This window comes from Rhagoletis pomonella, unplaced genomic scaffold (assembly GCF_013731165.1).
Source record: "Rhagoletis pomonella isolate Grant_MI unplaced genomic scaffold, Rhpom_1.0 Rhpom_scaffold_00010, whole genome shotgun sequence".
NCBI classification, from domain to species: domain Eukaryota; kingdom Metazoa; phylum Arthropoda; class Insecta; order Diptera; family Tephritidae; genus Rhagoletis; species Rhagoletis pomonella.
Genome location: NW_023458564.1, coordinates 25970530 through 25997469, shown reverse-complemented (window position 1 = coordinate 25997469; position 26940 = coordinate 25970530). Strand labels below are relative to the sequence as shown.

General features: G+C 39.4%; 1 protein-coding gene across 1 annotated transcript in view; it reads right to left on the bottom strand.

Annotated features, from left to right (window-relative positions):
* The window catches only part of LOC118746567, a 545514-nt gene that overhangs the window by 199508 nt on the left and 319066 nt on the right, over window positions 1-26940 (bottom strand). Inside the window, exon 3 of the mRNA XM_036480410.1 lies at window positions 222-6683. Within this exon, the coding sequence (XP_036336303.1) occupies window positions 222-6683 (6462 nt within the window). The remainder of the gene's footprint in view (window positions 1-221; window positions 6684-26940) is intronic.

The window sequence follows — 26940 nt, the reverse complement described above, 5'->3', positions numbered from 1 at the left end:
TAAGAAAAAATCACGCAAATTTAAATTAAATCACAAAATTGCTGGCTGCAACAGTAAGAAGCACATCAGAAAGAGACAAGCACTGAAAAAAAGAAATCTTGCACACGTGCAACACTTGGCTGCCATCACGTGCAACATATCATTGGCACAACGTAGCACAACAACACTGCAACAACACAACAACAAATTAGTTTCTCATATGTAATACCAACAGCACATACCTTCAACGGTGATGTACGGACGCGGTGAAACATTATCGAACGAACGATTAATTATGCCACTCTCACGTGGCAATGTGGTGCACTGATGATGCAACATCGCAGCTGGATCCCCGATTACATCCCGGCTTTGTAGCTGACTGCTGTTGGCGGGTGCAACTTCCTCTTGCTGATATCCCTTTTGATGCGCAGGCTGGGCGCAGGACTCATGCAATTGAGCCGGTACTCGCAATTTCCCCGTTGCGGTGGAGGCTAAATCAGTTACGCTGCTGTCAGCTATTAAGTGTGCTTGTGTGAGTGTTGCTTTGTGAGTCTGTGTTTGTTTGGCTGTTGTTTCTGACTCGACATCGTGCGACTTGTTCACAGGCATTGCACCTATATTTTGTGCTGATGATGAAGACGTCGCCGATGATGAAGGAGCTGGTGTGGAAGAAAGAGTTGTTTTTAGTGTTGCTGTTGTTACTGTTCGAGTTTTGTATTTTTTGTAGTAGCGTCGAGACTCTGCCTGTAGTGGCTGCTCATCATGACCGCCGTCATTGTCATCCTCCGCGCTGGCCTCTGCATCAGCATAATGCGTGACCGCGCTGTGCGTGAGTGCATTGCCCATTTCAATTTGCTTGGGTAGCACAACAATGCGCTGTTGCTGCTCGGTGATAGGCGCACGCACCAACAAACCAACATTGTGACCCTCCAACTGCGGCACAAATTCGGCTAAATTCGTACTCGCATCGGTACTGGCGCCAATTGCTGCAGCTTCTTCCAACTCCATCCGTTTTGCGGCACCACTATCTACATCAGCTGCAGCATGACTTTCAGCAGCTTCATCAATCAATTCGGTAATGTCAAGCGGATTGAGTCCAAAAGGTGAAGCTGCACGCTTGGGCGGATGAGGCTCAATTAATGCAGCCGGGTATTTGCGTGTGGGTGAGCGGCTGCCACGTGTTGGGTACGGACTCGGGGAGCGACTGCGAGAGCCGCTGCGATGTGGCTGCTGTGCGGAGGTACGTGTGCGCTCGCTTCCAATTGACTGAGCTGGGGACAAGCGCGAAGTCGTTGATTGCTGTTTGAATGACTGCAGCGGCGATGGATGCGACTGATTGTTTTCACTTACTGCTGCCGCTTTTGTCTTTGTTGTCTGGCTAACTGCATCAATTTGCACTTCATTGTCCCTCTTTTGTCTCTCTGCTCTATAAGAAGTGGCGGACGTGAGCGCAGTACGTCCGCTCAAAACCTTTTGTGGCACATCTACCAACGTCTGCCATGCGAGTTGCTGTTTAAATATGGGGCTTGGTATCTCGTAGGTGGCTTTGTATGTGTCGAAGGTGTCCTCCTGCTGCGGCACATTTGTACCAGCGTCCTTTTGTGCCTGGCTGTGCAGTTTTAATTTGCCACGCTGCCCAGTTATAACTCGTTCGCTGCACTTCTCATCGCATGTAGTTTTTAGTTTTGTCTCTTCTTTCGGCACCTTTTGTGCTGCCAATGCTGCTGCTGCGACCGCTGCTGCCGCCACAGTGCTGCGCGCTGATTTGGTGTCTACCGAGCTTTCCGTTGACTGTGCGCCTTGTTGGCTGCATAATTTTCGCTTACTTTTCATTATTGGCACACTTGCTGATTGCTGTTGACTTAGTTGTTGCGTAACACAGCCGGCTGCTTGCTGTTGTTCCTCAACTAAGTCAGTTCGTAGGCAATCTTGATTTGAGGTTTTGTTTTCAACGCCAATTTTAAGCTGATTGTTGGTCGCTTCTTCACGCTCGCCTGGTGCTTGTTCTCCATGCGGCTGTTGCTGCTTTGCAGGCTTGTGCTTTTCTTCGAGCTCCTCCGTGGTCGCATCGTGCTGCAGCACATCAATCACCTGTTCGACCAGCTGCTCCTGCGATTGATGCGTAGAAATATAACCGGTAACCACATTTTTGCATAACTCTTTTGGCAAGCTGCCCGCGCGGAGTGGTGGTGTAGGCAATACCGGTGTCTGGGAAGCCTGCTGTGATTGCTTTAGCCGGTGCAGTTGCTGCTCCTGCTGCAGTCGTACGTGCTGCTGTTGTCTTTGCAGTGACTCATTCAAGCAACGGTGGGATTCGGGCCCGAGCTGTAAATCTCCTCCTTTATCTGCTAGCATTGCAGCTGTTTGTGTTGTGGTTTTGCTTGTCGTTGAATCTTTTCCTTCCACTGCAATGGAAGTTGTGCGTCGTCTTGGTACAGGTGTGGTGGGTGCAGATTGCGTTGTGGTTGCTGCAGGTTTATCTTTGGGTCTTAGGGCGCCGACAGCCCAACTTTCCCGTAGTAGTTTGGCTGGCTCAACCTGCTGATTTGGTTGTTGTTTTTGTGATTGCTCATCACACTGTCCTTGCTGCTTCATTGAAGTTGCTGCGGTTGTTTTTGCTATTGCCGGTGTTGGCATGTTGTGCTGCACTTGGGCTATTTGCTCATAATTGGCTACGACATCGACCACATGCTCAGGGGCGGCAACTGCTTTTCCGCCTTCAGCCACTGCCTTATCACCAATTTTTGTTTGAATTGCGTCACCAGATTTTCTATTACTAACTCCCTGTCCTGCCGTCCTTTTGCCGCTGCGCTCACTTGCCGCACACTGTATGTTCTCGAAATTTCCATTTTCATTTGGCTTAATCACTTCGGCATTGGTTTCAATATCTTCCAGCTCAGAAATGTCATTACGACTGATGTTATCTGTAGCACGCTCGCAATTATCGCTGTCATCAATTTTGTCATTTACCACAGCAATCTCATCGGTAACATTTGGCAGCTTATCGTCCTCTTCAATTTCAATTAGGACGATATTTGTGGGTTTGCGCCCAGCAGCTACACTCACTTCCTCAAGATTTTCCAATATTGTCACACGTTTGGGCCACGTTGCCGTGGGCGCAAAGTGATGTTCGACAGTCAACAACTGCAGCGCATTACCCGCATCCAGCGCGTGAGGGGTGACAGTGGGTACCGCAATCAAGCGACGCATTAACGGCTGTAGCATGCTGCCGCCTTCAACGGCGGTATCTACTTGCCTCACTGAGCTCAGTGGCACATGCTTGGCAGCTAGTTTAGCCACTTTGCTTTTCGGCTCTACACTATCCACCTTTATGTCAGACAAATCCTGCAGTGCCTGCTCAACCACAGGCATATTTTCGAGTACAACAGGGCGTATGAGTGTTGCCGATACCGCCGTATTGTCAGCCGCGGCGTCAAGCACATGCAGCTCCTGTTTTGGTAGCAACTGGCGGGCAAGTGTTTGCAGCGGACTTTCCAGTGGCGGCAGTGCGGTTGTTGCAGCTTGTTTATCTAATGGCTGAGATGGTTTGCGTTGTGTTTCGATTTGTTGCTGTATTGCACGTGGCTGTTGCAATGCCTGCTGTCCTTTGTCACCTGGCTGCTCATCCTCGTGTTTTTGTAGCGGTAAGCTGCGATTAAGCGCCAATTTTGCATTCTCCATATAAGCGTCAATCTGTCTAAGGTGTTCTGCTATAGATTGCTGAAAGAGTCCATATTTCGCCTCGAGCGCCGCAATTTCGACTGCATTTTCCTCTTGTTGCGCTGGTGCTGACACTGCCAATAGTTCTGATATTGGCCTTGGCGCTGGCGCTTTCGAAATCACCGCTGTGGGCATTGTTATGCGCTGTTGCCTGTCCAATCCCTTCTGCTGCTGCTGCTGGGCTTTCAACGCATTGCTGCTCATTTCCCACTCATTTCCATCAACACAGTTTCGTTGCTTGTCACTTGCGGCTATACCGGATTTCAATGGTTCTGTTGTTGTTGCCTTCTCCATTCTCGGTGTGACCGGATTTTCACACTCATCAGGCGTCTCTCCAAAGGGACCATACAAGTACTCACCATCAGTGTAATAAATGCCACGAGGGCGCTCGAGCCGCGTTTTCTGTTGGCCTCGCTGTGCTACTGTTGCATGGATTTTACTTTTGGCAACTTCATTTTCGTTGGCTTTTGCAGCCGTTCTTAGTGGCTTTTGTGGTTGGCGATTACGCAGTCCTGTTCTGTGGCTCGATTGATGCCCTGCGCCTGCGGTATTGTATGTGGGCGTTTGGGTGGCATGTGGTATGCACTCTATTTGATGTGCTTTATTTGACACTTCCGAAAATTTATCCATTTTATTGGCACTATCGTCGCGCTGGTTATTAATATTTTTGCCACTGCTTGCAGCGCCAGCGGTTGACTGCCTTAAATTTTCATTAGTGGTCGCATAGTTGCCGCTGCAAAAGCCCGTTGCTGCCGCTGTTGGCATTTTCAATAAACTACTCTGTTTCGCTGATTGTTTGTGCGCCACTTGCCTTGGTGTACTGGCAATGGTGAGCGATGAGCTGCGTTGAGTGACTGGTGGCGATGGTGGTGTTGGCGTTGTTTGCTTCATAGCGTCCGTTGATCGCGCTATGGGCTTCTCCTGCTCTCGCCGCGTTACTATACCCGCTTTGAGGTTCTGCGGCTGATCGCCCGCACCCCATTGCCTTAGCATCTCCTCCGTCGGCGAGGGGACTATGGTAATGGCGGCTGGTATGTATGCCACCGTGCGGTCTTCTAAATCTATAGAACGTAAGTAGATGCAGGCGTCATCGTAGAGTTGGTCTGCGCTAACGGTGCTTAGGTCGCGACGCGGCGTGGCCTGATATTTGGCCGTGTGCGGTGTGACATTGTCCTTCTCTACGTCGATAGGTATGATGCGCGCTGTGTGTGGTGTGTATTGCCTCAAGTTATTTTCTTTGCTACTACGATGCTCCTGTTTTAGTTGCTTCTGCTGCTTTTGATGTAATTGCTTTTGAGTGCCTTGTACTTCAAATGTGCGCGCTGAGCTCGCATCACCAATTTTACATCTTGTCGTATGTTTTTCCGTCTGCGTCGCTTCTTTCGCATCTTGTGGCGTTGGTGGCAGCGGTATGTGCTCCAGATCGCTAGCCTGCCGCGCTTTAATTGACTTTGCGCCCGAAATATTTTCGCCCATTGCGTATGTGCGCGACACGTTTTGTTGCTCTGCGGCTGCTACTTCTTTAGCTCGCAAATCACGCTTGTCACCGGCAGCCATGACGCCCCTATCGTTGCGATAACTAGCAGCTGCATCAGGCCCTTCATCAGCATCCATGTCATTGTAACAAATTTTTATTTCTGTAGCCAATTTAATAGCTCGCCGCTGTATCCGTGGTGATATCCCACCACCCGATTTTGATGAATTGCCCGTCGGTGCTGTTGGTTTTGTCACTGCAGCTCGACCACTGCCAGCGGCAGAGTCATGGCTATTACATGCCATTATATTGACTTCCGTGACGCTATTCGCTGGTGTAATACGCGCTGCGGGACTGTTGCCACTACTTCCTCCTCCGCCGAAGCGTGGTTTCAGTGGCGGCAACTGTTCGCGTCTACGCTGTTGCTGCGTGCGCCCTCGATCTAGCGATTGTGATTGTCGATTATTATTGATGCCGGTTTTTGTAGTATTTTCTGTGGCGGTGATTGGTTGCTGCACCGCCGTGGCTGCGGCAATATTGTCATAACTGTGCCATTTTTTAGGTGCGCCACCCTCACGACGCGCTAATTGTTCGAAGTAATGGCAACGTGGCTCTACCAGCCCGACATTCACGTCAGCCGCTTTGGTTTCGGGTGCGGAGAAGCCACGCGCCACCGGCGTATTATAGTCATCTACATCATCGTAGTCGTTGCTAGTGGTGGCGACATCAGTCAGTGCTTCACCATCCACATCCTTGTTCATGGCTGCAGGCCAGCTAGTTTTTTTTGTGTCGCTAAAAGATTCTGCAGCCGCATTGACCGATGATGTATTGGCCATGTTATTGTGCACATTTGTCAATGTTTGTTGCGTCGCACCGGTGCCAACAGTGCAGACGTTGGCGCGCGTCTCGCGGGAGCTAACGGCGACACGCGCTGATTTATTTGTCGCATTTTGTTGAACCTTTTGCTTTTGCAATTGCAATTGCTCCATTTTATTGCGTTGCCGCAACTCGGTGGGCGTCGGTTCAATTATTCGCGTGGGACTATTGAATTTCTCACGTATCGCATCGATACCGTGCCGCTTACAAACGCTCTCCGCAAAGTGTACGGCATTGTTGTTGCAGATGCTGCAGCTAGTGCTCATGGTCTGCTGGTCTTTCGAAGAACTGCGTGAATGTGTGAGTGATTGCGTTCCATCACGGCACGCTGCCGCATCGCCAGTCCGCACATCGACTACCTCTCCCTGCACTGCGTAATCACTGCTCGGAGGCGGCCAGCTGTGGTCGCGTTTATGTAAATTCCTGCGTGTGGCAAGACGATTTATCTTCAATACGGTATCACGGTCGATGGTGATGTCGTGCTGATGGTACAGGTACTGCGTTTTGATTTGTTCCAACTGCTGTTGGTGCACCGGTGTGTGCAAGGCTTGTTCGTAGTACTGCTGATAGTAGTCCGACTCCGGAGGGTGGAGTCGGCGCTGCCGTGGGCGACTCTGCCGTTTGCAAGCAACGTCTATTGGGGATGCGCGTGTTGCCGGTTCACATGTACATGTTTTTTTTTTGTTTTGTTTAGCAGTGTAGATTGCCAGTCGTTATAGTTGGTCATTTGTTGTTGATTGTTAGCATTTGATTTGAATATTTGTGAAATTGTAGTTAAGTTGTTGTCGTTAGCGTTATTGTGATTTTTCATTCATCAGTGTTGTTGTGGTGGTGGTTTTTGTTGTTGAGGAACAATCACGCACACGCAAAAAGAATAGACTGGTATTAATTTTTATGCTTGGTATATGCAGAAAAAATATTCTACTTTTTCATTGTGACAAATTACACAATTAACATTAAAAATTGCTTGCGGAAAAATTCCGCATTGGATGGATGTGACATTAAGGACATTTGGAATTTTAAAGCATCGCATTTATTTGTACATGTAACAGTCAAGTTGCTAGTTAATTTTATTGATATTTGGACAAAATCGTTTTCACAACAGGGGTCACGACAATAACTGTTTTCGCATCAACAAAAAAGATTTGATCCCTGACACGATTTATATCCTGACGGCAGCGACACGGACCGCTGGGGATGGGGCTTAAGTATTGTTATGTAAGTCCCCGTTGACGTGCCCTGCACAGCAGAAATAAACCAAAACGGTACTGGGTGTCGGTTTGAAGTTTACTTTTTCTCATCCAAACTCCGGGAAATGATTAGAGGCTGAAGTTCCGGGGTAAACGCGTTTCTGGCTTCTAGTCAGGACTCAGCTCTATATGCCTGCTAAACAATGCACACCTATTGAACTCCCGATTATCTCGATGGCACCTTGAATACCGGGAGCACTTTGAAGCTTAAAAAGAGAAAAATTAAGTCTTACGGGGTGACACTAAAGTCAAGTTACGCCATATTCATTCTTGAAAAGATTGTAAATGAGACAGCGGTCGGCACTGTACTCCCATAAGATGAGAAAGCTGACCGCAAATGCGAAGAGGTGGCGAAGGAATACAGAAGGTACGAAACTTCGAGACCAGCTTAGACCACAGAAACTATCAAACGCAATATATCGGAGCTTGGGCCAGCGAAGAAACCAGCGGATGAAAAAAGCAGCTACGAATTACTCTCCAGAGAGAGAAGAACTGCCAGCGAAACATGGATTATGTAGCTTTGAGTTCTTTTAGGACTTTCTATGCAAATGCACAGTTGAGTTTGCCGACATCTGAAGTGGTTTGAAGATCTAACTGACCTAAGTCGAGCAGGTTCCTATAACACTCAGCGCCCGCATTTGGCTGCCAAAGGTGAAGATGTATGGCGACAGCAAAAATATTCCACTAGAACGAGTCGACTTCCGAAGTTGATGTATGGGACGTCAACCAGTTTTTGACGTTCTCGTTGAAGATACCAACTATGTATGTAGATGTTTGGAGGAAGGAGCTGAAAAAGTCGATGTAGGTGTAGGTGTAGGTAAAAATTAGGCAAACACGAAGAATAAACAGAGATTTGGTAGATGAAATTGAGGATGAAGTATTCTTAATTAGTGCTGAAAATACTTTTATTAAAATTTATAAAATTTTCTATTAAAACATTAAAAAAAAGAAAAGTAATGTAGAAAATAGTTTAAAGGGCGTGCTTAGCTCAGCGGTGAGCATTGCTGACTTTGTACACCAATTATTCCGGATCGATTCCTGCCAAAGGTCTGCGGCAGAATGTTTGCTAGAAACGATGTGATGCTACAAAAGAAATACAAAAAAAATCAAAAAATTTAAATTTTTTTGTTGCATCGTATGTTTTTTTTTATAGCATAGGATCACTTCTAGCAAGCACACTGCCGTCAACCTAAGTCTACCAGACATTTCTGTAATATTCGCTATAACTTCAACCAATTTAAACTGTTGTTAATTTTAAAAATTTCCAAAACACCAACAGAATTGGCTAGAAGCTTCAATAATATTGTTGATTTCCGAGTATCGTTCTGTATCTCGCATGATTTTACAATTTCGCCCTCATTTAAGAAAAAAAAAATGAGAAAAGCAATTCGTATACATATGTATTTATACTATGTACATATCTTGCTATTTATACAGGAAAAATCTCACTCATTTCATAAACACATCACTCAGCGATGAGTGTGGTGAGTTAACACGCATTTGCAAATGCCCTAGCTTGTGCGAGGCGAGCTAACTTTTATGTGTGAAAATGTGTTTGTATGTAGATGAATGCTTACCCAATAGTGCGCTGATTTGTGAAAGCAGTCCATTCTCAGTGGAACCAAAACAACTACACTGAGCCAAAAGCACAATGGTTCTTTTCAACCAAGTTATGGTTTCATTGTTTTATGGTCAATAAGCCGATTGTAAGAAAAGTGATTCAAATTGAACATTCGAGAATAAATTCATATGTATGGCAGTGGTTGAACGAGCAGAGGTGCTTCCTTTTATTTGTTGGATTCCAGCAGTAGGCATGCCGGAGCGCGATACATATTTTTTTTTATAACTTTCATGAGCATGAAATGGTATTATAACTTTGACCCGATGTTTGTAAGTACCAGAATAAGAAGAGGTAGACCCATTAAATGATCAGAACGTCGGGTTGAGTCGGTTTAGCCATGTCCGTCTGTGTGTCTGTCGTCTGTCCGTCTGTTTGTGTATTGCATACTAGTCTCTCAGTTTTCGAGATATCCGGATGAAATTTGGTAGATGGGTGTACTTTTATAATGTATTCCTCATTTGTCGGAACCGGAAGAATCGGACCACTATAACATATAGCTCCCATATAACTGATTGTTCAGATATGAGATTTTGCGTTATAACTTCTCCATTTATGCAGCTAGGAATACTGAAAATTCGCACCGTTTTCACTCATTATTAAAAGAATACTTACAGTAAAAATAACAAAGATCGGGCCACTTTTACATATAGCTCCCATACAACTGATTGTTTAGATATGCGATTTTTTGTTATAACTCCTCCATCTATGCAGCTAGAAACATGAAATTTCGCACTTTTTTACTCATTATCATAGAAAGTTTACAGTAAAATTAACCAAGATCGGGCCATTATAACCTATTTATTGCCTCCATGCAACTGATTGTTCAGATATGGGGTTTTACTGTAAAGCTTCTTTATTTGGACAGCTAAAACCGATAAATTTCGTAAGCTATTTTATAAATAATAATACAAAGTCTATTGAGAAAAACGTCAAAATCTATGCTGTATAGGCTTTATCTCTTATACCACTGATTGTTCAGATACCAGTTTTTGCGATATATCTCCTTTATGTAGGAAGCTAATCCCATTAAATTGTGTTACTGATTTACATAACGATCACACATCAGTGAAAATCACTTAGGCTGGTGCTTTATAAGGTATATTTTCCTTACCCCTGATTGTTTAGATATGATTTTTATACCCGAGCGCACTTGTGCACAAGGGTATTATAACTTTGTTCACATAATGGTTGTTTGTAACAGGCAAAACGAATCGAGATAGATATAGACAAATGTATACATAAATGATCAGAATGAAAAGAGAAATCGATTAAGCGGTGACTGTCTGTCCGTCCGTCCGTCCGTCCGTCCGTCCGTCTGTGCACACGATAACTCGAGTAAAAATTGAGATATCTTAACGAAACTTGGTACGTGAACTTATTTTGGGCGTGGGACGGATGGTATTGAAAATGGGCGAAATCGGATAATAACCACGCCTACCTCCCATATAACGGTAATTTTCAGAAAAACGAAAACTGCGATATTTTAGTAACTACTGAAGATAATTCACTCAAAATTGATATTTGCAATGAGTTTTAGACGAAAAATAAGAATATTACAAAATTTTGGCAAATGGGCATAGCCACGCCCACTTATGGTTACATGTGTATATCTTGGTAACCGCTACACCAATTTCTTCCAAACTTGGCACAGTTGTTGGTCCTGGTACAGCATACCAACTGGCCGAAAATTTTATCGGACAATAACCACGCCCACATCCCATATAACGGTAATTTCGAGAAATACAAAATCTTCGATAAATCAGTAAATATTGAAGCTAATTTATTCAAAATTGATGATTGCAACAATTCTTTACCAAGAAATACGTTTATGACAAAATTTTGGAAAATGGGCGTAGCACCGCCCACTTGTGATCACATATATGTATCTCGCTAACCGTTCTAGCAATTTGTACCAAGCTCGGTATGGTTATTGTGCTTGCCACATAAAAGCAAACCGTTGAAAATGGTTGAAATCGGACTAAAATTGAGGCCGCTTTTCATATAATGGTAAATTTCAGATATGCTTGAAATTTCAATATTTCGAAATTTAAGAACGCTAATTTACTTAAAATGTATACACCCCGGCTTATCATGTAGCGGTAGCTTTCGGAAAGGTGGAAAAACATATATTTAATACTTGCGCCGGGTATTTAATATTCGGCCCCGCCCGAACTTAGACTTTCTTACTTGGTTTATATGTGTTTCCTATATATATGTATGCTGTGAATATATAATTTTTTTCAAATGCAGTAATCTGTTAAAATAAAATGTTCAGATGTTCATTAAGGGTATGAAGCCTTCGACTTAACCGAAGACAGCGCTGCTCTTACTTATTTTTTCTGTTTTCGGTATTTCTTAATTAGGAAAAAGCCTCTGTGAAGTGCAGAACTATATCAAACGATGAAGAAAATTGATTAAAATTGAACATATGAAGACATATTTATAAAGTGCCCGTAGCTGAGTGTGTAGAGATGCTTGCTGTTGCTGTTTGCTAATCCCGTCACAGGAAACATGTTAAAATGATAACAAAAATTTTTTTGTGTATCTCCGAATTATGAAAAAGTATCTGTGGAGTGCAGAACATAAACTTATTCAAACGAAAAATCGCCGGCCAATAGTTTGGTTAATGTAAACAAAATTGTGGTTAATATTACCAAATCATTGTTGAAAATATCAAGCAAGGCATTGTTAATATTAACCAAAAATCACCTTGATTCCTTTTCAAGTTTGAATTTGGTAATATTAACCAATTTTTGGTTGATTTTTCTCTCCGTGTACTTAGCACAAAATACACCACACAAATGTTTGCGCAAATATCAACTAGAACAAATAACAATCGAATTAGAGTTCGGAAAAATCTTATTTGCTCTAATTTGTATTTGCGCACCAGTTGCATGATTCAAATCCACCTTCTATTAGACTGCCCAGCATTCGCGAGGCTAAGATGGAAACATTTTTCCTTGCACTTTCTGACCAAACCTGGAGAGCTCTCAGGCACCGAAATAAGCCGCATTCAAAATCGGCTCGCGGCGTTTCCTCGACCAAGTAATTGTCTCCGTTCAGTTTTCATGGTTTCACAAAAGAAAATTGCACCAATTTTGAAGTGCGTTCTTGGACAGGGTGAACCTTCAATTTTAACTAACCTAACCTAGAGTTTAGATTAACTTCAAACCCCTTTCATAACTACTAAGGAACTTGTGCATTGTGGTGATGTATTAAGTTTAAGGGCACCTCGAAATGCCATCCTAGGAATATAATATTTTATGCTTTTATTAGTTTGTCGGCCGCTGTGGTGTAGTGGTAAGCAGTGCGCGCTTCCACTCCACAATGCCTGGGTTCAAACCCTGGTCAAAGCAACATCGCAAAAATATAGAAAAAAGGTTTTTTCTTAACAGCGGTCGTCCCTCGGCAGGCAATGGCAAACCTCCGAGTGTATTTCTGCCATGAAAATACAGCATCTCATAAAAATACAATCGCCGTTCGGAGTCGGCGTAAAACTGTAGGTCCCTCCGCTTTGTGTGACAACATCAAGGCGCACGCCACAAATCGGAGGAGAAGCTCGGCCAAACACTAACATATGTGTAAGCGCCAATCTATTATTATTATTATTATTAGTTTTTATAAAGGCAACATTTCATTGCCTTGACATTACAAATAAAAACAGTAAAAAAACATTACCATATATTCGTATTATCGCTCCACCTTATTGTATAGCCCCCAAAACTATATCCGTTTCAGTGATGTAATTACTTGTGCGATAATGACAAACGTTTTTTAGAATGAGCCGTCCCGGTCTAATGCACATTTGTTCACATTCACTTCTTATATATAAATGCACATACTCTATAGCGAATATTTTCACCTCAGCCATCTGTTGCTGTCCGATTTTGAGCGACACTATACAGCGTGCATATACCTACATCTACAGCTCTTGATAACACATACGTATATGCACATTAGGGTGCATATTATAGGATTATTCTATATCGAAAAAAATTAACAACTTTTCGTAAAAATGGTATAGAATTCTTGAAAATCAATATTTTTCGATTGGAAAACTCTGTTCATCTTCAGGAGATTTTCAGTAATAATACCCAATTGTATTTCGGGGTTTTTAAGCGGTCCTATAAATTATAGTTACCATGAAAAAATGGTTAAATAAACAATTATTATTGGGAATCTCCTGCAGACAAATAGAGTCTTCCGATCGAAATATTGATTTTTAAAAATTCTACACTATTTCTACTAAAAGTTGTTTTATTTGACCGCTTTGGGCGACTTCTAAATATATTTTGTTTTCAAAAAAGAAATGGGGGTATATCATTTTCGGCACAGAACAATCCTAGATGGTGGGGGCATAAAAATTCCAACGTTACTTTTTCACATGCATTTTTGGACCACCCTAATGCACATGCATATATATGTATATATGTATTCGCTTTGTAGTGCAAGGTGAATTTCTTAGAAACAGCTCACAAAATTAGCAACAATGAAACAATAATATATATGTATGTACATTAGACCGTATCGGAAAAAATGTTCGTCTTACACCCCTGAGCCTTAAAGCATTTTTGCATAGGCACTTTCGAATTTTTTTTTTTGCCATATCTTCGGCGTTTGTGTACAGTCGGTTTGTAAAGTAAGATATATCGATGTTCTTGTCTCGTGGAGAAAGAATCATCAAACTTTTGCTAAGAAAGTATTTCGATTAGAAGGGATTGCCTTTTGACGTAGAATACGTCCTACGTTTCAGTGTGGATGCCATGCTTAGCGTTTTCAGGGAATTTGTTTTTATTGACAGAACTGGGAAATTTTTTTATACGCAAATGCTCGAAAACCACTCGAATGATTTAGTTTTTGTTTTATTGAATCGAAAAATGCTACTTAATTCCTTTCGTTTGGTATATGGAAAGTATTGGTTGATATCATCTATATCTATGTATATATATGGGGATAATTTATTTTCCATACATTTCATAATACACAAAAGTAGTAGTTCTATTGATTGTCGCTACTGACCGACAGAAAATAGAAACACGTAATAATGCTTTACCAGCAACTCACACTTTACCAGACCGACATTACCACTTCCCTGCTGAATTTCCCTCACTTGAATAAATGCATCGCCACTTTATGTAAATAAGCCCGAAGACATACTACTTCTAAGCCGCTTTACCAAATAAGCTACGTAGAATGTAGGGCAATCACCCGGATTAGTTCGCCGTTCGGTAGTATCTTCAGCGGCAGAGCATATTAATTTACATCTTCTTTTAATAAGGCGTAATCAGAGGTGTTCATTTTGTGCCTTATTAATAGATAAAATTAGTCATTATAACAATTTTACCGAAAAAAATAAATAAAAACAACTGAAAAGCCATTATAAAAGAACCAAAAAGGGATCCTACAGAACCGAAAACGAGCCACGAAGCCTTCATTGCACGATGAGCAAAAATCTGACTGTTTTGGCATAAAGTCTAAATATGAAGATATCAGCCCGAAATTCGGTTCAGATATGTATTATAGACTTTTGAGTTGACCAACCAAACTTTGTTCGGTTCAACGCGCTATATCATATAGCCGCCATATACCCGATCTGGCCGACTTACATCCACTTCGTTGTTTTTAATGCTATCGACTTCGCTTCGTTTGCGTAATATGGAGTTCTGAGTTGACCTAGCAAATTTTGTTCCTTGAATTTAATATTTTGCTAGTTTTATTACTCATCTTTGATGCTTTCAAATCACTTTCAGCCGCGATTTGAATGCGTGAAAAGAGAAGCGTCAACATCGAAAAATCATGTTTTTAAATGGAAACATTTCTTTGTTTTAAATGAAATACTAACGTAGAAAATTAATTTTTAAATATAATTTCATGCATTTTAATTTTATAAAATTTTTGTAACACAATTATCAACTAACGAATGAATGTACATAATGTATGTATTTATTTATTTTCCTTACTTTACTTTATAGCAAAAATATAAAAAGAAATTGAGGTTTTGTTGACTTTTTTGTTCTTGGAACTGGACTCAACGGAACCGGTCCATTAAACACTCGGAAACGCACATCACTAGTAGATAATATAAATTGGTTTATTGTTTTGTTTGTGCTCAGATGAGATTTAAAAAAATGTATGACACATAAAGCAATAATTTTATAAATAGTTTCTGGCTGTGAATCAACAAATGACCCATTTATACATATGCTTATATATGTATGTATAAATATACATATTTGTATGCCAAAACAACTAGGCATAAGTATATATATGAATAACAATCACACTGACTTCAGTGCATGTGTACATATGTACATATGTGCATATGGGAAGAAAAGTGGGTAGAAAAGTTTCGTGAGTGTTGATGGACAAATGGCAAGTTAGTGTCTCATATCGGAGGCCAACATGTATAAGATCACAAAGTTGAAATTGCCGCATGTGCAGGTGTTGTGTGCTTCTTAAAATAGCTCATCAAACGACCATAGTAACAAAAATAAATATTCAGTATTTTGCCTAAAGTTTGCTTTTCAAGAATTTTGGAATTTATGTGAAAAAGTGGACATTAAAAATCTATTTAAAGTTTATTTACAAATCCATTTGGGTTTTATAGTTATTTTGTAAGAGGCTGAGTGGAAAGTAAATGACCTACATGTGGACTCACGGCTCACCTAGCCATGCTATACAAGTGGGATTTGGGTTTTAATTATTATTATTTTTTTTTTTTGGAACTTTAAGCTTGCTCTGCTCGTTAAGCTATTGTGCTGCCTGCGTATGCTGTAGTAAAACTTGTCAGTGATAGCTGCCATACTCATCACCAATTGCGCCGGTTGGCGGTGTTTACTGAAATCGTACCACGAATAATGTGTGCGTGCAGTAGGCGCTATTCTCTACGGCGTGTCAAGACACATGTGAGTAAATAGTTGCTGTTGCAGCTTTAAGATGCATAGAATAGTGGAAGCTCCTGCCTTGAGGGATGCAGTGCTATCCCGGCCCTTATACCTGGAGCTTTTTTTCCATTCTGGGCCAAAATCTTCTATTATTCAATTAAATTCTCCTCCGAATGTTGTTCTAATATTAAGCCTACTGCAGTGCATCTAAATTGAATAATATTCGGTTTAAATACTCCAAAACTCTGAGTAGTTTCACTGTAGTTTTTCATTAGCTTCTCTATGATATTAAAAATCTTGACCAAAATAGATAACATACGTGAATTTTTCACTACTATTTTTGATACAAGCGCTAGACGGAACTGTGCGAACCATAAGTCTAAGATCGTAACCAGAAGACTTACGCTGGATTTAGCTTCGGTTTCATTCGGTCTGTTTAAGCCTCTGGAGCCGCTCTTAATAAAATAAAGAGCTGGTATGATACCGAGACTAATAAAAATCTTAAAAAAGTTATTGGAATTTAATTAAATACTAAAGAACAGAAGCCGCCACAGAGAATAGCGGCTCGTTCGCCCTGCCTCGTTTATTTAAAAAACGTTTGAATGGTTACTTAGAAAATAGACTACTAAAGAGTCATTACCAAAATTACTATTAACAAATCTGTCTACAAGAAATAAGCTGAGAAGGCGGGACTTTCGGTCGCAGTAATATATGTTCAGGCTAAGTTATTCCTCCAATCTCGCACCATAATCGAAAATGATGGACGGAAGAAAGGACTTCAATTTAATCGCTAATCATCATAATCTTTATTAGTCGTCATCGATTCGCCAACAGTTAACGAGTGGCAAAACGAACGAACTCAATGAGGTACAGCTCAACTGGCTATGGTCCATCCTTGCTAGCTAACTTTGTTGTTGCTTTCACATGAAACATAACATAACATAACATAACATAAGCGACCGGAACTCAAAGATAGCGAGCAAAGAAGTGGCGAATCGAATGAATATATTCTTACGAGCATGCTGACCATAACAGCATTTTCGAAACGAGTCGGCAGCTGAATTGGTCACTTCCAAATTTACACATTTCTTGACAGCCAATAAGACAATAACTGCTCCAAAAAGTGCGAACATTGCACCAATAGGCGTTTGACTATATGTAGGCCATAAAGGAATAAATGAGAATAGGCAGGCGGAATATGTTAGCGCAAACGGGCGCAAGTCAACTATCGTTAAGGATGACGTAATTATGGCACATCCAGACCTCCAAAAAGAATAGACACAGAATCAAAAAATCGATTAATATGACCTTCGGTTCAGTTAATCGCCTGTTTGGCTGGCTGTAAAGTTTAGCAAATCTTCTATATGATATCTGTGATATGACGAATTGAACAATTTACGCCTCAAGGACGAGTTATATACTATCTTACTGCCATACCTAAATAAAAGCTTCAGCATTGTCTGGCTGTCAAAAAATTCTCATGCCCATACAATACAATATGAAGCATACCGAAAAATCCGATTTTGACAGGGCGTTAGGTATTGAAGTTCGCTGCAGAAAACAGCGAAACTGTAATTTTCGTATTACACACAAACAAACCTATGCTTATTGTTGGTGGTATTCCTGCAATTGACGTAACGTTGACGCTTTTATTTTGGCATGGCACTTCGGCGTTCATGCTAGGCGTCAGAAACCGCTCCACCCAACGCTTTTGTTTAAGTATGGCAGTCCGTCCTTCATTTTGATAAAAAAAAATGTGTGCCGTTCTGTATCTCTTGCAGATCTTATCATTGATCGGATCCAGTCTAAAGGCATGCGATGTCAGCACGCTATGTTCCATCGTACCCTAGCGTCCTTACTCTTGAGAAATAGGAGAAACTTCGTCAGCTTTATGTCAAACGCTCTGCACATAAACCTGGACACTTTAAAACCTTTTTTTTTGGTCCACACTTTCTACACCGAACTCTAGTTAGTAGAGAAGAGATGTACGTTTGTACCAGTATGTAACAAATACAAAGCTGCCCTGCACAACACCACACTTGTTTGCCTATACTTCCGCAAGGCAAATGAAATGCTACACTAGACCGGTCGCTTACATTGCTATCCACCAAACCAATACACAGTGGAACAGGATGGGCCTGACTATAGTACTATAGTACTAGTAAGATCCAACCTCCATTTTAACAATTTCCGTCCAGCATTTTTTTGTATGCCCTCTACTCCATATTGAGGTGCTACGACAGCTTACTATCGAGTATGATTCCGAGGAACTTGGTGCTTTGCTTCAGCTGGAGGGTACCCACATCCAGCTTAGGCTTAGAGCAGTTCGGAACCATATCTGCCTTTTTTTGCGTTGATACTAAGTCACACTTCGGTTGTTCTATTACATATTTTGCAATTCGATAGATTCGGGAATTTTGAGAATAATTTTACGATACCCGGACTTTATCCGTATACACGAACACTCAAACGCAAAGCCAGCTATCCGAGTATACAGATAGTACCAGCCCTACTGCCCAAAGGTAGTTAACTGGTTACAGTGAAAGGAAATGGCCTTAAGGAGTACATCTGTAGAAAAACAGATTATATACAAATGCATTTGCCTGCGTGACAGTTATCTCATTGAATGTGTCACACCGTTATTGCATATTAGCTATACCTGACATTTGTCGCGGCACGTTTTAATGTCAATATTTGCTAAAAGATGCCGAAATTGAATATAATTTGAATAGCACCACCTCTGGGATGGATGTGATGGCCAATAGTTCCCTCCAGCAATAACAAAATTTGTGGCTCCGTAAGCATGACCGCAAAATACATATCTACACCAAAACGTGGCAAGAAGTTGGCGTTGCGGCCAAAGCTATTTTATGTATACCGCAAATACTGTACGTACATATTTATGAATGTATGTAGATAACTACTTGTGTGTGTAAATAATTAGTAACGCTTGCCTGCGTCTAAGTTACCCTGAGGCATCCTTTTAAGTAAGTATACGGTGTAATAATTGTAGTGATGGCACTGATGACATTTAACTGCCTTAAACTTGTGGTTTTATTGAACGTTGCGGCCAATTACTTCCATGTATGCTTCTTGCCAGGTAACCAAATAAACGAAAATGTAGGGGGGGTTGCATGTATGGTATGCCAAATTAGTCAACTTAAGCATACAATTATTAGGGTACTCTCTTTGTTTTCATAGAGATTTCTCACACTCAAGAGAGATCGATTATTTTGTAAAATATGTATGGAGTGAAGCTATATAAATAAGTTCGTAAAATGCAACAAGTAATTTAAGAGTAATTCAGTAAGTAGTTAAAGACAAGCTTTTATTATTATAGTTATTGCTTTTCATGCAAGTAATATAATTTTTAAGTACGAACCAAAGCATATAATAAATATGGCTTTTCCAAATATCTGGTTTCCTGTGCCACCTATCGTGCAATCTTTTTTGTGGAGTTATTCCTTTTTATGTAAGTAGATACACTTCAAACCAGGGGCGGAGCCAGGGGGGGGAGGGGTTGGTGGGGATAGATCCCCCCTTCGTCAGTGAAGTGAAACTTTGTATTTTTCATTTAATAATACAATACTATTTTACCCTTCCGATTTATAATTTTTTTATTTCTGACTGATGACAAATTATCTTTTACTGAATATATAAAATTATCGGTTGGTGGATTATGTATTTGAATATTTGCGAAATACATTAGGTCATTTTCCTTAGTTCCCCACAGTGTTGGGAAATAAAATTGTTCCTTCAGTACGTGTTCTATACAAAAACTGTACTTTTCGACTGGAAATTGTATCGACTTTTTAATTTGCTCATATGCATGCATGCATACATAGATTCCCTTCAAGACCAATGATTTGATGATATTCACGGGAAAGTTTATGTAGGTACATTTACATATTTTACACTTTTAACATAAATGTCAAGGCAGATATTTTAAGATACACTTCTTAACAAACAAGTTTTTTTAAGTTATTATGAATGGATAAAAGAGACATCTTCTTTGAATTCAGTACTAAAACTTGATATTTCAAGTGCATATCAAATTTTATACATGTTAACTAGATTAGCCATTTATCTTAAAATTATATAATTTTAATTATTTGTTTATAAAAATGCTGTTTACACTTTAACAAAACCCGTATAAATCCAAAGTTTAATCTTTGCGCAACATTAACAAAATCAACAAACTTTCGTAAAGCTTTTTAATTAGATTTCCTATAAATACATATTTTGGGCATGCAGTTTTGTAGCCCGATCAATTCGAATAAAGCGCAAGTTTAAAATACATAGCTGCGACTTATCGTTGATTTTTAATATTTTTTTTTTTTTTGATGAAGGCGTTGCTCATTCTCTTCATTAAAAAAATCGTCGAACATACTTAGATAATATGGAAGAAAATTACCGACATCGTCAAAAATATGCCATACATAAACTGTAAATCACAGCTACTTTAAATTTGCACTTTATTATACTAAAATTGAATGAGCTAAAAAACTGCAAAATATTAAGAGAAGAAATTGAAATAGAAAGTTCGAAACTTTTACGAAAGTTTGTCGATTTTTTTTAATGTTGTTCAAAGATTAAACTTATTTTCATTTAGTGTTTGTTAAGGAATACACTATATTTTTATAAACAAATAATTCAAATTAAAATATAATAAAATAAATTGTCAAATCTAGTCAATATGTGAGTGTCGTAAATTTATGATATTTAAGAACATCTCTTTCTTAATTAACGTTGACACTGTTTCTATATGAAGCTGTTTTCGACATTTGGTTTTAATAAAATTTAGTATCGAAAATATTCTTTCAAAACTTGCCTAGGAATGTGATATAATGGTTGGTTCAAAACCTTTTTTCAAAACTTATAAAGGCAAAAGGCGAAGAAAAAAAGAGAATAAAAAAATTTCTCGCAGTGAATTTTCAGATTTTTAAAACGGTATAGTAATTTAATTTTTTAAATTTAAGTAAAGCATGAAGACCCCATGGAATAAACGAGTAGATAAAAAATATATAACGGTAAAACTGGCACATACATAAATATATGAAAGAATGCACTCAGGCGACGCCTCTAGCCATTGTGTGTCACAGATTTAAGTTATCGATGGAAATTTTTTTTTCATACCCTCCCCCCCCAAAGCCAAACCCTGGCTACACCACTGACTTCAAACATGTACTATATCAGACCATAAATACGGGTATCTGAAATATCTTGACACTCAGCGTCACTCAGCAGATTAATTCATCTTTTATATTGCAATGTCATCGGGTTCTGAGGTAAGTTTCAAGTTTTAGGTATTCAGCTCATCGGGAATATATAAATTGAACGCAAGATTTTATTAATAAAGCTTGTAAAAAGTTTAAGAAAGCCGGGTCTGCTATTAAATAAAATTCAGATCAAAGAGTTTTTAAACATATTTTTTTGTTATTAAAAGCGGTTCTTTGTTAGAAAGTCTTGTTTGAGAGTGTTTTGAGAGTTTGAGGTTTTGCAGTGGAAACACAGTTCTCGTTCATTAAAAAGCGTAGGTCTATGGTTCAATTTCTGGTACCAGCAACACCAAAAGGAAACTGTTTTTTTCAAATAGCGGTCGACATTCCGAGTGCACTTCTGCCACAAAAAACCTTCTTCGGAAGTGGAGTAAACGAGTTGATCTCTCCATTTGTATCACAACCACAAGAAGCGGAACATGAATTGGAGGAGAAGCTCGGCCAAATACATACATAGAAAACGTGCAAGCACCAACCATTCTTTTTAATGGAAACAAATATGACATACTGGTCATCCCCAATTAAAATAGGATATCATTTCCCTTGAACTGAAAACTTCGAAAAACTCAAAAGTTTTATTGAGAGGCAAAGATTTGTATGAAATGAAAATACCCGGTTTGTTCGATTAAGAAAACCGTCTTATCCGATATTCGAGAAATAAAGATTTCAAAAAAAGCGCCTATGGATATTCTAAAAAGCCGGTGGAACCAAGTCAATCACCCTACGTTGCCCGAATTGAAATTTTCTATGCATGCATCGAAAAGACTTTATATCAGGCAAGTAAATCCGTCGTAGAGCACGTTTTCTTCCTTTTCTCGTTTGGCGCCGTACACAACTCCGATTGTGGTAAAGGTGAAGAAAGCATCCAAGTCGTTTGTCGCCAATTGGAAATGCCAAGTGAAGCCAATTCCTTATATGTATACCTGCTTCTTTCATGGCAGAGGAGGCCTGCTCCTTCCTCTGCTACCATGGTGTTTCGAGTTGAAATTTCAATTCAGGAAAATCGAAAAATCAGACTAAATAACGAATTCCATGGTAGATCTTCAGTTTTCATTCTAGTTTTCGTTTTCGTACGAATTAAAAATTTTACAATTAAGTAAATAGAAAATTTCACTACTGCCTCCAACTGGAAAGCACTTATAACTTATATATAAGTTGTATGAAATATGAAAACACTTAAATATTTTCGGTTGATGTAAAAATCGACGTTCAGATGAAGTCTCTACGATGAGTAGAGCCCAAGATATAACAATTTGAAGAAGTACATCATTATTTAGTCAGAATCACGAAAACATCCAAAATTTTACAGATCATATATCCGAAGAAAAAAGGAAAAATGTGAAGCCAATCGAAATTGTGACACAAGAAAGGGCTCGGGACTTCCAGGATTCGGGATCGCGAATCCCGGTAACAGATGCTTTAGTTGCTACCAAGGCTATCCGGGTTCAATCCCCATCAGACGGAACATGAAATTTAAGGTTTTTATTTGTATTCTTAATCATGAAAAAGCTTTCGTGAAGAGTAACGTGAAGCAAACGAAATAGAAAAAACTTTTTTTAACTTGGATGGTTTGTATTTGAAACTAAATTTAGTATGGTCATATATGTAGTCCAAAAAGTTTAAAATTAAAACCGAAATTTTTAACTGTGTGCTATTTCGAAGTTGTCTGCATAATAGCTAACAGCTTCTAGCCATTATCCCCATCTAGTTACCACAGGCAGTGGTGGCAAAGGCAATTCGCACATTTCTTTAAATATTTTAATTCTTGGTGGCGATTAAAAAAAAAATTTGTTGACGTATGCTACTAAACGGTCAACTAGTGGATGAAGCGAGCGCATTGAGGGTGTTCACACTTGCCTGGTTATCAGGTTATCTGGTTAAAAATTATTATTGTGTGGTATATTTTATTTTTGTAAACTGAATAAAAAATATAACCACATAACCACTTAACCTGATAACCAGGCAAGTGTGAACAACCTCATTGTTTCACAAACGTGATGAAGAACATGTGACGTGAATGACTTTCGGGTAAAAAACATGAATACCCTGTGCAGCTCTCACCACGTAAGGTGCAGCATCAGTCACAAACAAAAGAAAGCTGTTTTTGAATTGAGTAGTCCACTTGCAAAGTGCGCTATGTACATTTTTTTCGATTTTTAGTTTTTGGTGGTTAACGTACCAGTATTTAAAGTAGTTTCATGTCCACTAACAATACATTGCAAAGTCCTTATATATTCTACTATATATATTCTATATAATACTTACTGTATGTATATACACTTTCAAAAGTCGCTATAATATTTATTGTACGTATTTATACAAGTTCAAAAGTCTCCATCTTCTGATGAACTTAGAAAACTGCAAGCAAACGTGGTAGTCTCGGTGCCTAGTGGAAGACGTCTTAAAAAAAAGGCAGACCAACCTTCATGGAAGAGACAACGCGAAAAGTTTAAAAAAGCTGGCTATATAAAACTTACTGTTTCAAAACTCGCTATATTTAACTTCTATATATAAAATTTGCAAAAACTACCACACTGCGATTTTGATTTTTAATGTTATTAGGCTCTTATTTATCCAAATTTTCAGATAATAAAAAGAAATATACAATTTGGATGTTACTTGTTGTTGTACACGTTTTTTTTTAATTTATGGCTTACTATTATAAAATCACATAACGCTGTTTGCAAGTGGACTACTCAATTCAAAACCCAACAAGTTTACGGATTCATCAAACAATTTGGCAATGGTGCTGCAGTTCACCTTTTCCAGCAACGCAAAATTTAGTAAACAAGTTTTACCTTTCCGGTTTTGTTCGCTATTCAGCACGCCCACAACAACATTGGCAACGCACCGACCCGCAGCATCAGTGGTTTCATCAATTGACATCCATAGAAATTCATTTTTACAACTCGTTCTTATTTTTTCAATGGTTGATTTATAAAGGCTGCTTACAGTTCTCCACAAAGATATTTTAGAGGGTATCTTAAAAGAGGTATATTTTTCAAAGAAACAGTTTAGCTTACTATTATGTACTTTGAGCAGGGCTATGTCAGCAGACACAGAAATCTTTACCGAAGTTTTCATATTTTGAAACTTTCCTGTTGAGATAGCTGTTTCTCTGGTTCTGCGACCCTTTCTATGTGAGAAGCGCATTTCACATGTTGCTTTATGCAAAAAAAGGATTTAGTCAACTGTTAGAGAAAAACATTCTTCCACGCATTAAAGTCAGAACTGCACAAGTACGACAACTCCTTCATGCAAATTCTGACTATAACTTCTGCCTAGTAACTTGCTGTCTTGACAAGCAATAGTTATCAGATCTTTTATCTTGATAAATTTTGCCAGCAATTTGGTACTTTGACAGCTACATTTTCATTTGCGCGATAACTTCGTGGCGGCAACATTATTGATATTTTAATATAAAAGAAAAAATTTAGCTGTTTTTTATTAAAATATTTGTTAAATATTATGTACTTGGATGTGAAATAGCATATTTTATAAATTTTTTAAACGATTAAATCCGGCAAAAACATTCATCTAAATGTTGCTAGTTTTCTCCCTTGCGAAGTAAAATATCCAAAAATATAAACACTATGAAAGTAAGACTTAAGATAAAAAGTATGCATTTGCATATTTTGAACTGCCCTCCATATATATAATACCTCTGTTCATGTGTTTGTGAGTGAATCGATTTTAACGAAATTGTTTGTGTGTGCTTGAGTAAGGTCTCTGGATAGTTCAGATTTGCCAGGTGGCGCTGGAGTCGTCTTATTGTTAAAAATCTTAGTTATGATCCGATCTGGCTTATATTCGAGATGCTGATGTATTGGTACCGGTAAGGGCAATACTATTGCAAAAAACAGTCCCGGGTGACGCTGGGGTCGAGTTACATATTATTAAAAACCGTTAAGTAAGAAAAAGTGCCGTGAATGTCCGATTACATCGACGTGCTCTACCACCGAGTATGCCGAGCTCCCGTGTGTTCCGATAGGCCCAATGAACGTGAGTTGCGAGCTTCCTTCGGATACACCAGGATTGAGTTGTCCAGGGGTCAACCTCAAATGACCAGCATTAGATCTATTATCACAACCATTGCGCTCCTTGATAAGAGCTTTAAGGTATTTCGACTGAAATAAGTCCGCGTATATTGGAATTCTGTAGAACAACGATACTCACCAATTTTTAGTATAGCATATTTGCAAAATTTCGGAATGATATGTTCATCGGCCCGCTTTTTACGGTCTTTGTAAGGCGTTTTTTAGGTTAGGCTTGTATGGGTGGTATGCTTTGAAATAAACCGGTTACGCTTAATTTTAAAGGGTTCACACATAACGTTATTAAAAATATGCATTGCTGTGCTTTTAAGGGCATTTTAAGTCATTTTTGAGTGTAGGTTTGTATCAGAGGTGTGCTGTAAAATAAATCGACTACGTCCATTTTTTAGAGTTCATATACATACAACGCTATTACAAGCATATGGACACATTTCGGACTCATATTTTCAATGGGTAAATTTGTATGCCATTTTATGTTGTTTTTGAGATTAGGTTTATATGGAAGGTATGCTTTAAAATAAAACGATCAAATTTCAGTTTCCTTTTCTCGTCCTTTTCTATGACACCAAAACGTGGACGATGTCAAACAAAGATAAGTAGGCCTTGGCGATCATCACATCTTAGCTTCAGACTTCTTTCTAGAGTTTGGAGAGCTCACCGGTTATTATTATTATTATTATAATTATTAGGGTGCCGGCTTCGCTCATTAAGTGACGCGAATTCGACTCCCGCTTAAACTTTTTTTTATACCCGAGCGCACTTGTGCACAAGGGTATATTAATTTTGTTCACATAACGGTTGTTTGTAACAGCCAAAACGAATCGAGATAGATATAGACAAATGTATACATAAATGATCAGGATGAAAAAAGAAATCGATTAAGCCATGTCTGTCTGTCCGTCCGTCCGTCCGTCTGTCCGTCTGTCCGTCTGTCCGTCTGTCCGTGTACACGATAACTCGAGCAAAAATTGAGATATCTCAACGAAATTTGGTACGTAGGTTTCCCTTAATCCAAGGTAGGTTGGTATTGAAAATGGGCGAAATCGGACTTTAACCACGCCCACTTCCCATATAACGGTAATTTCCAGAAATACGAAAACTGCGATATTTTAGTAACTATTGAAGATAATTCACTCAAAATTGATATTTACAATAATTTTTAGACGAAAAATAAGAATATTATAAATTTTTGGAAAATGGGCGTAGCCACGCCCACTTATGGTTACATGTGTATATCTTGGTAACCGCTGCACCAATTTCTTCCAAACTTGGCACAGTTGTTGGCCTTCGCATAACATACCAAATGGCCGAAAATTTTTAAAATCGCTCAATAACCACGCCTACTTCCCATATAACGGTAATTTTCAGAAATACGAAAACTGCGATATTTTAGTAACTACTGGAGATTATTCACTCAAAATTGATATTTATAATAAGTTTTAGACGAAAAATAAGAATATTATAAATTTTTGGAAAATGGGCGTAGCCACGCCCACTTATGGTTACATGTGTATATCTTGGTAACCGCTGCACCAATTTCTTCCAAACTTGGCACAGTTGTTGGCCTTGGTACAGCATAAAAAACCGCCGAAACTTTTTAAAATCGGACAATAACCACGCCCACATCCCATATAACGGTAATTTAGAGAAATACAAAATCTTCGATTGAAGCTAATTTATTCAAAATTGATGCTTGCAACAATTCTTTACCAAGAAATACGTTTATGGTAAAATTTTGGAAAATGGGCGTGGCACCGCCCACTTATGATCACATATAAGTATATCGGTAACCGTTCTACCAA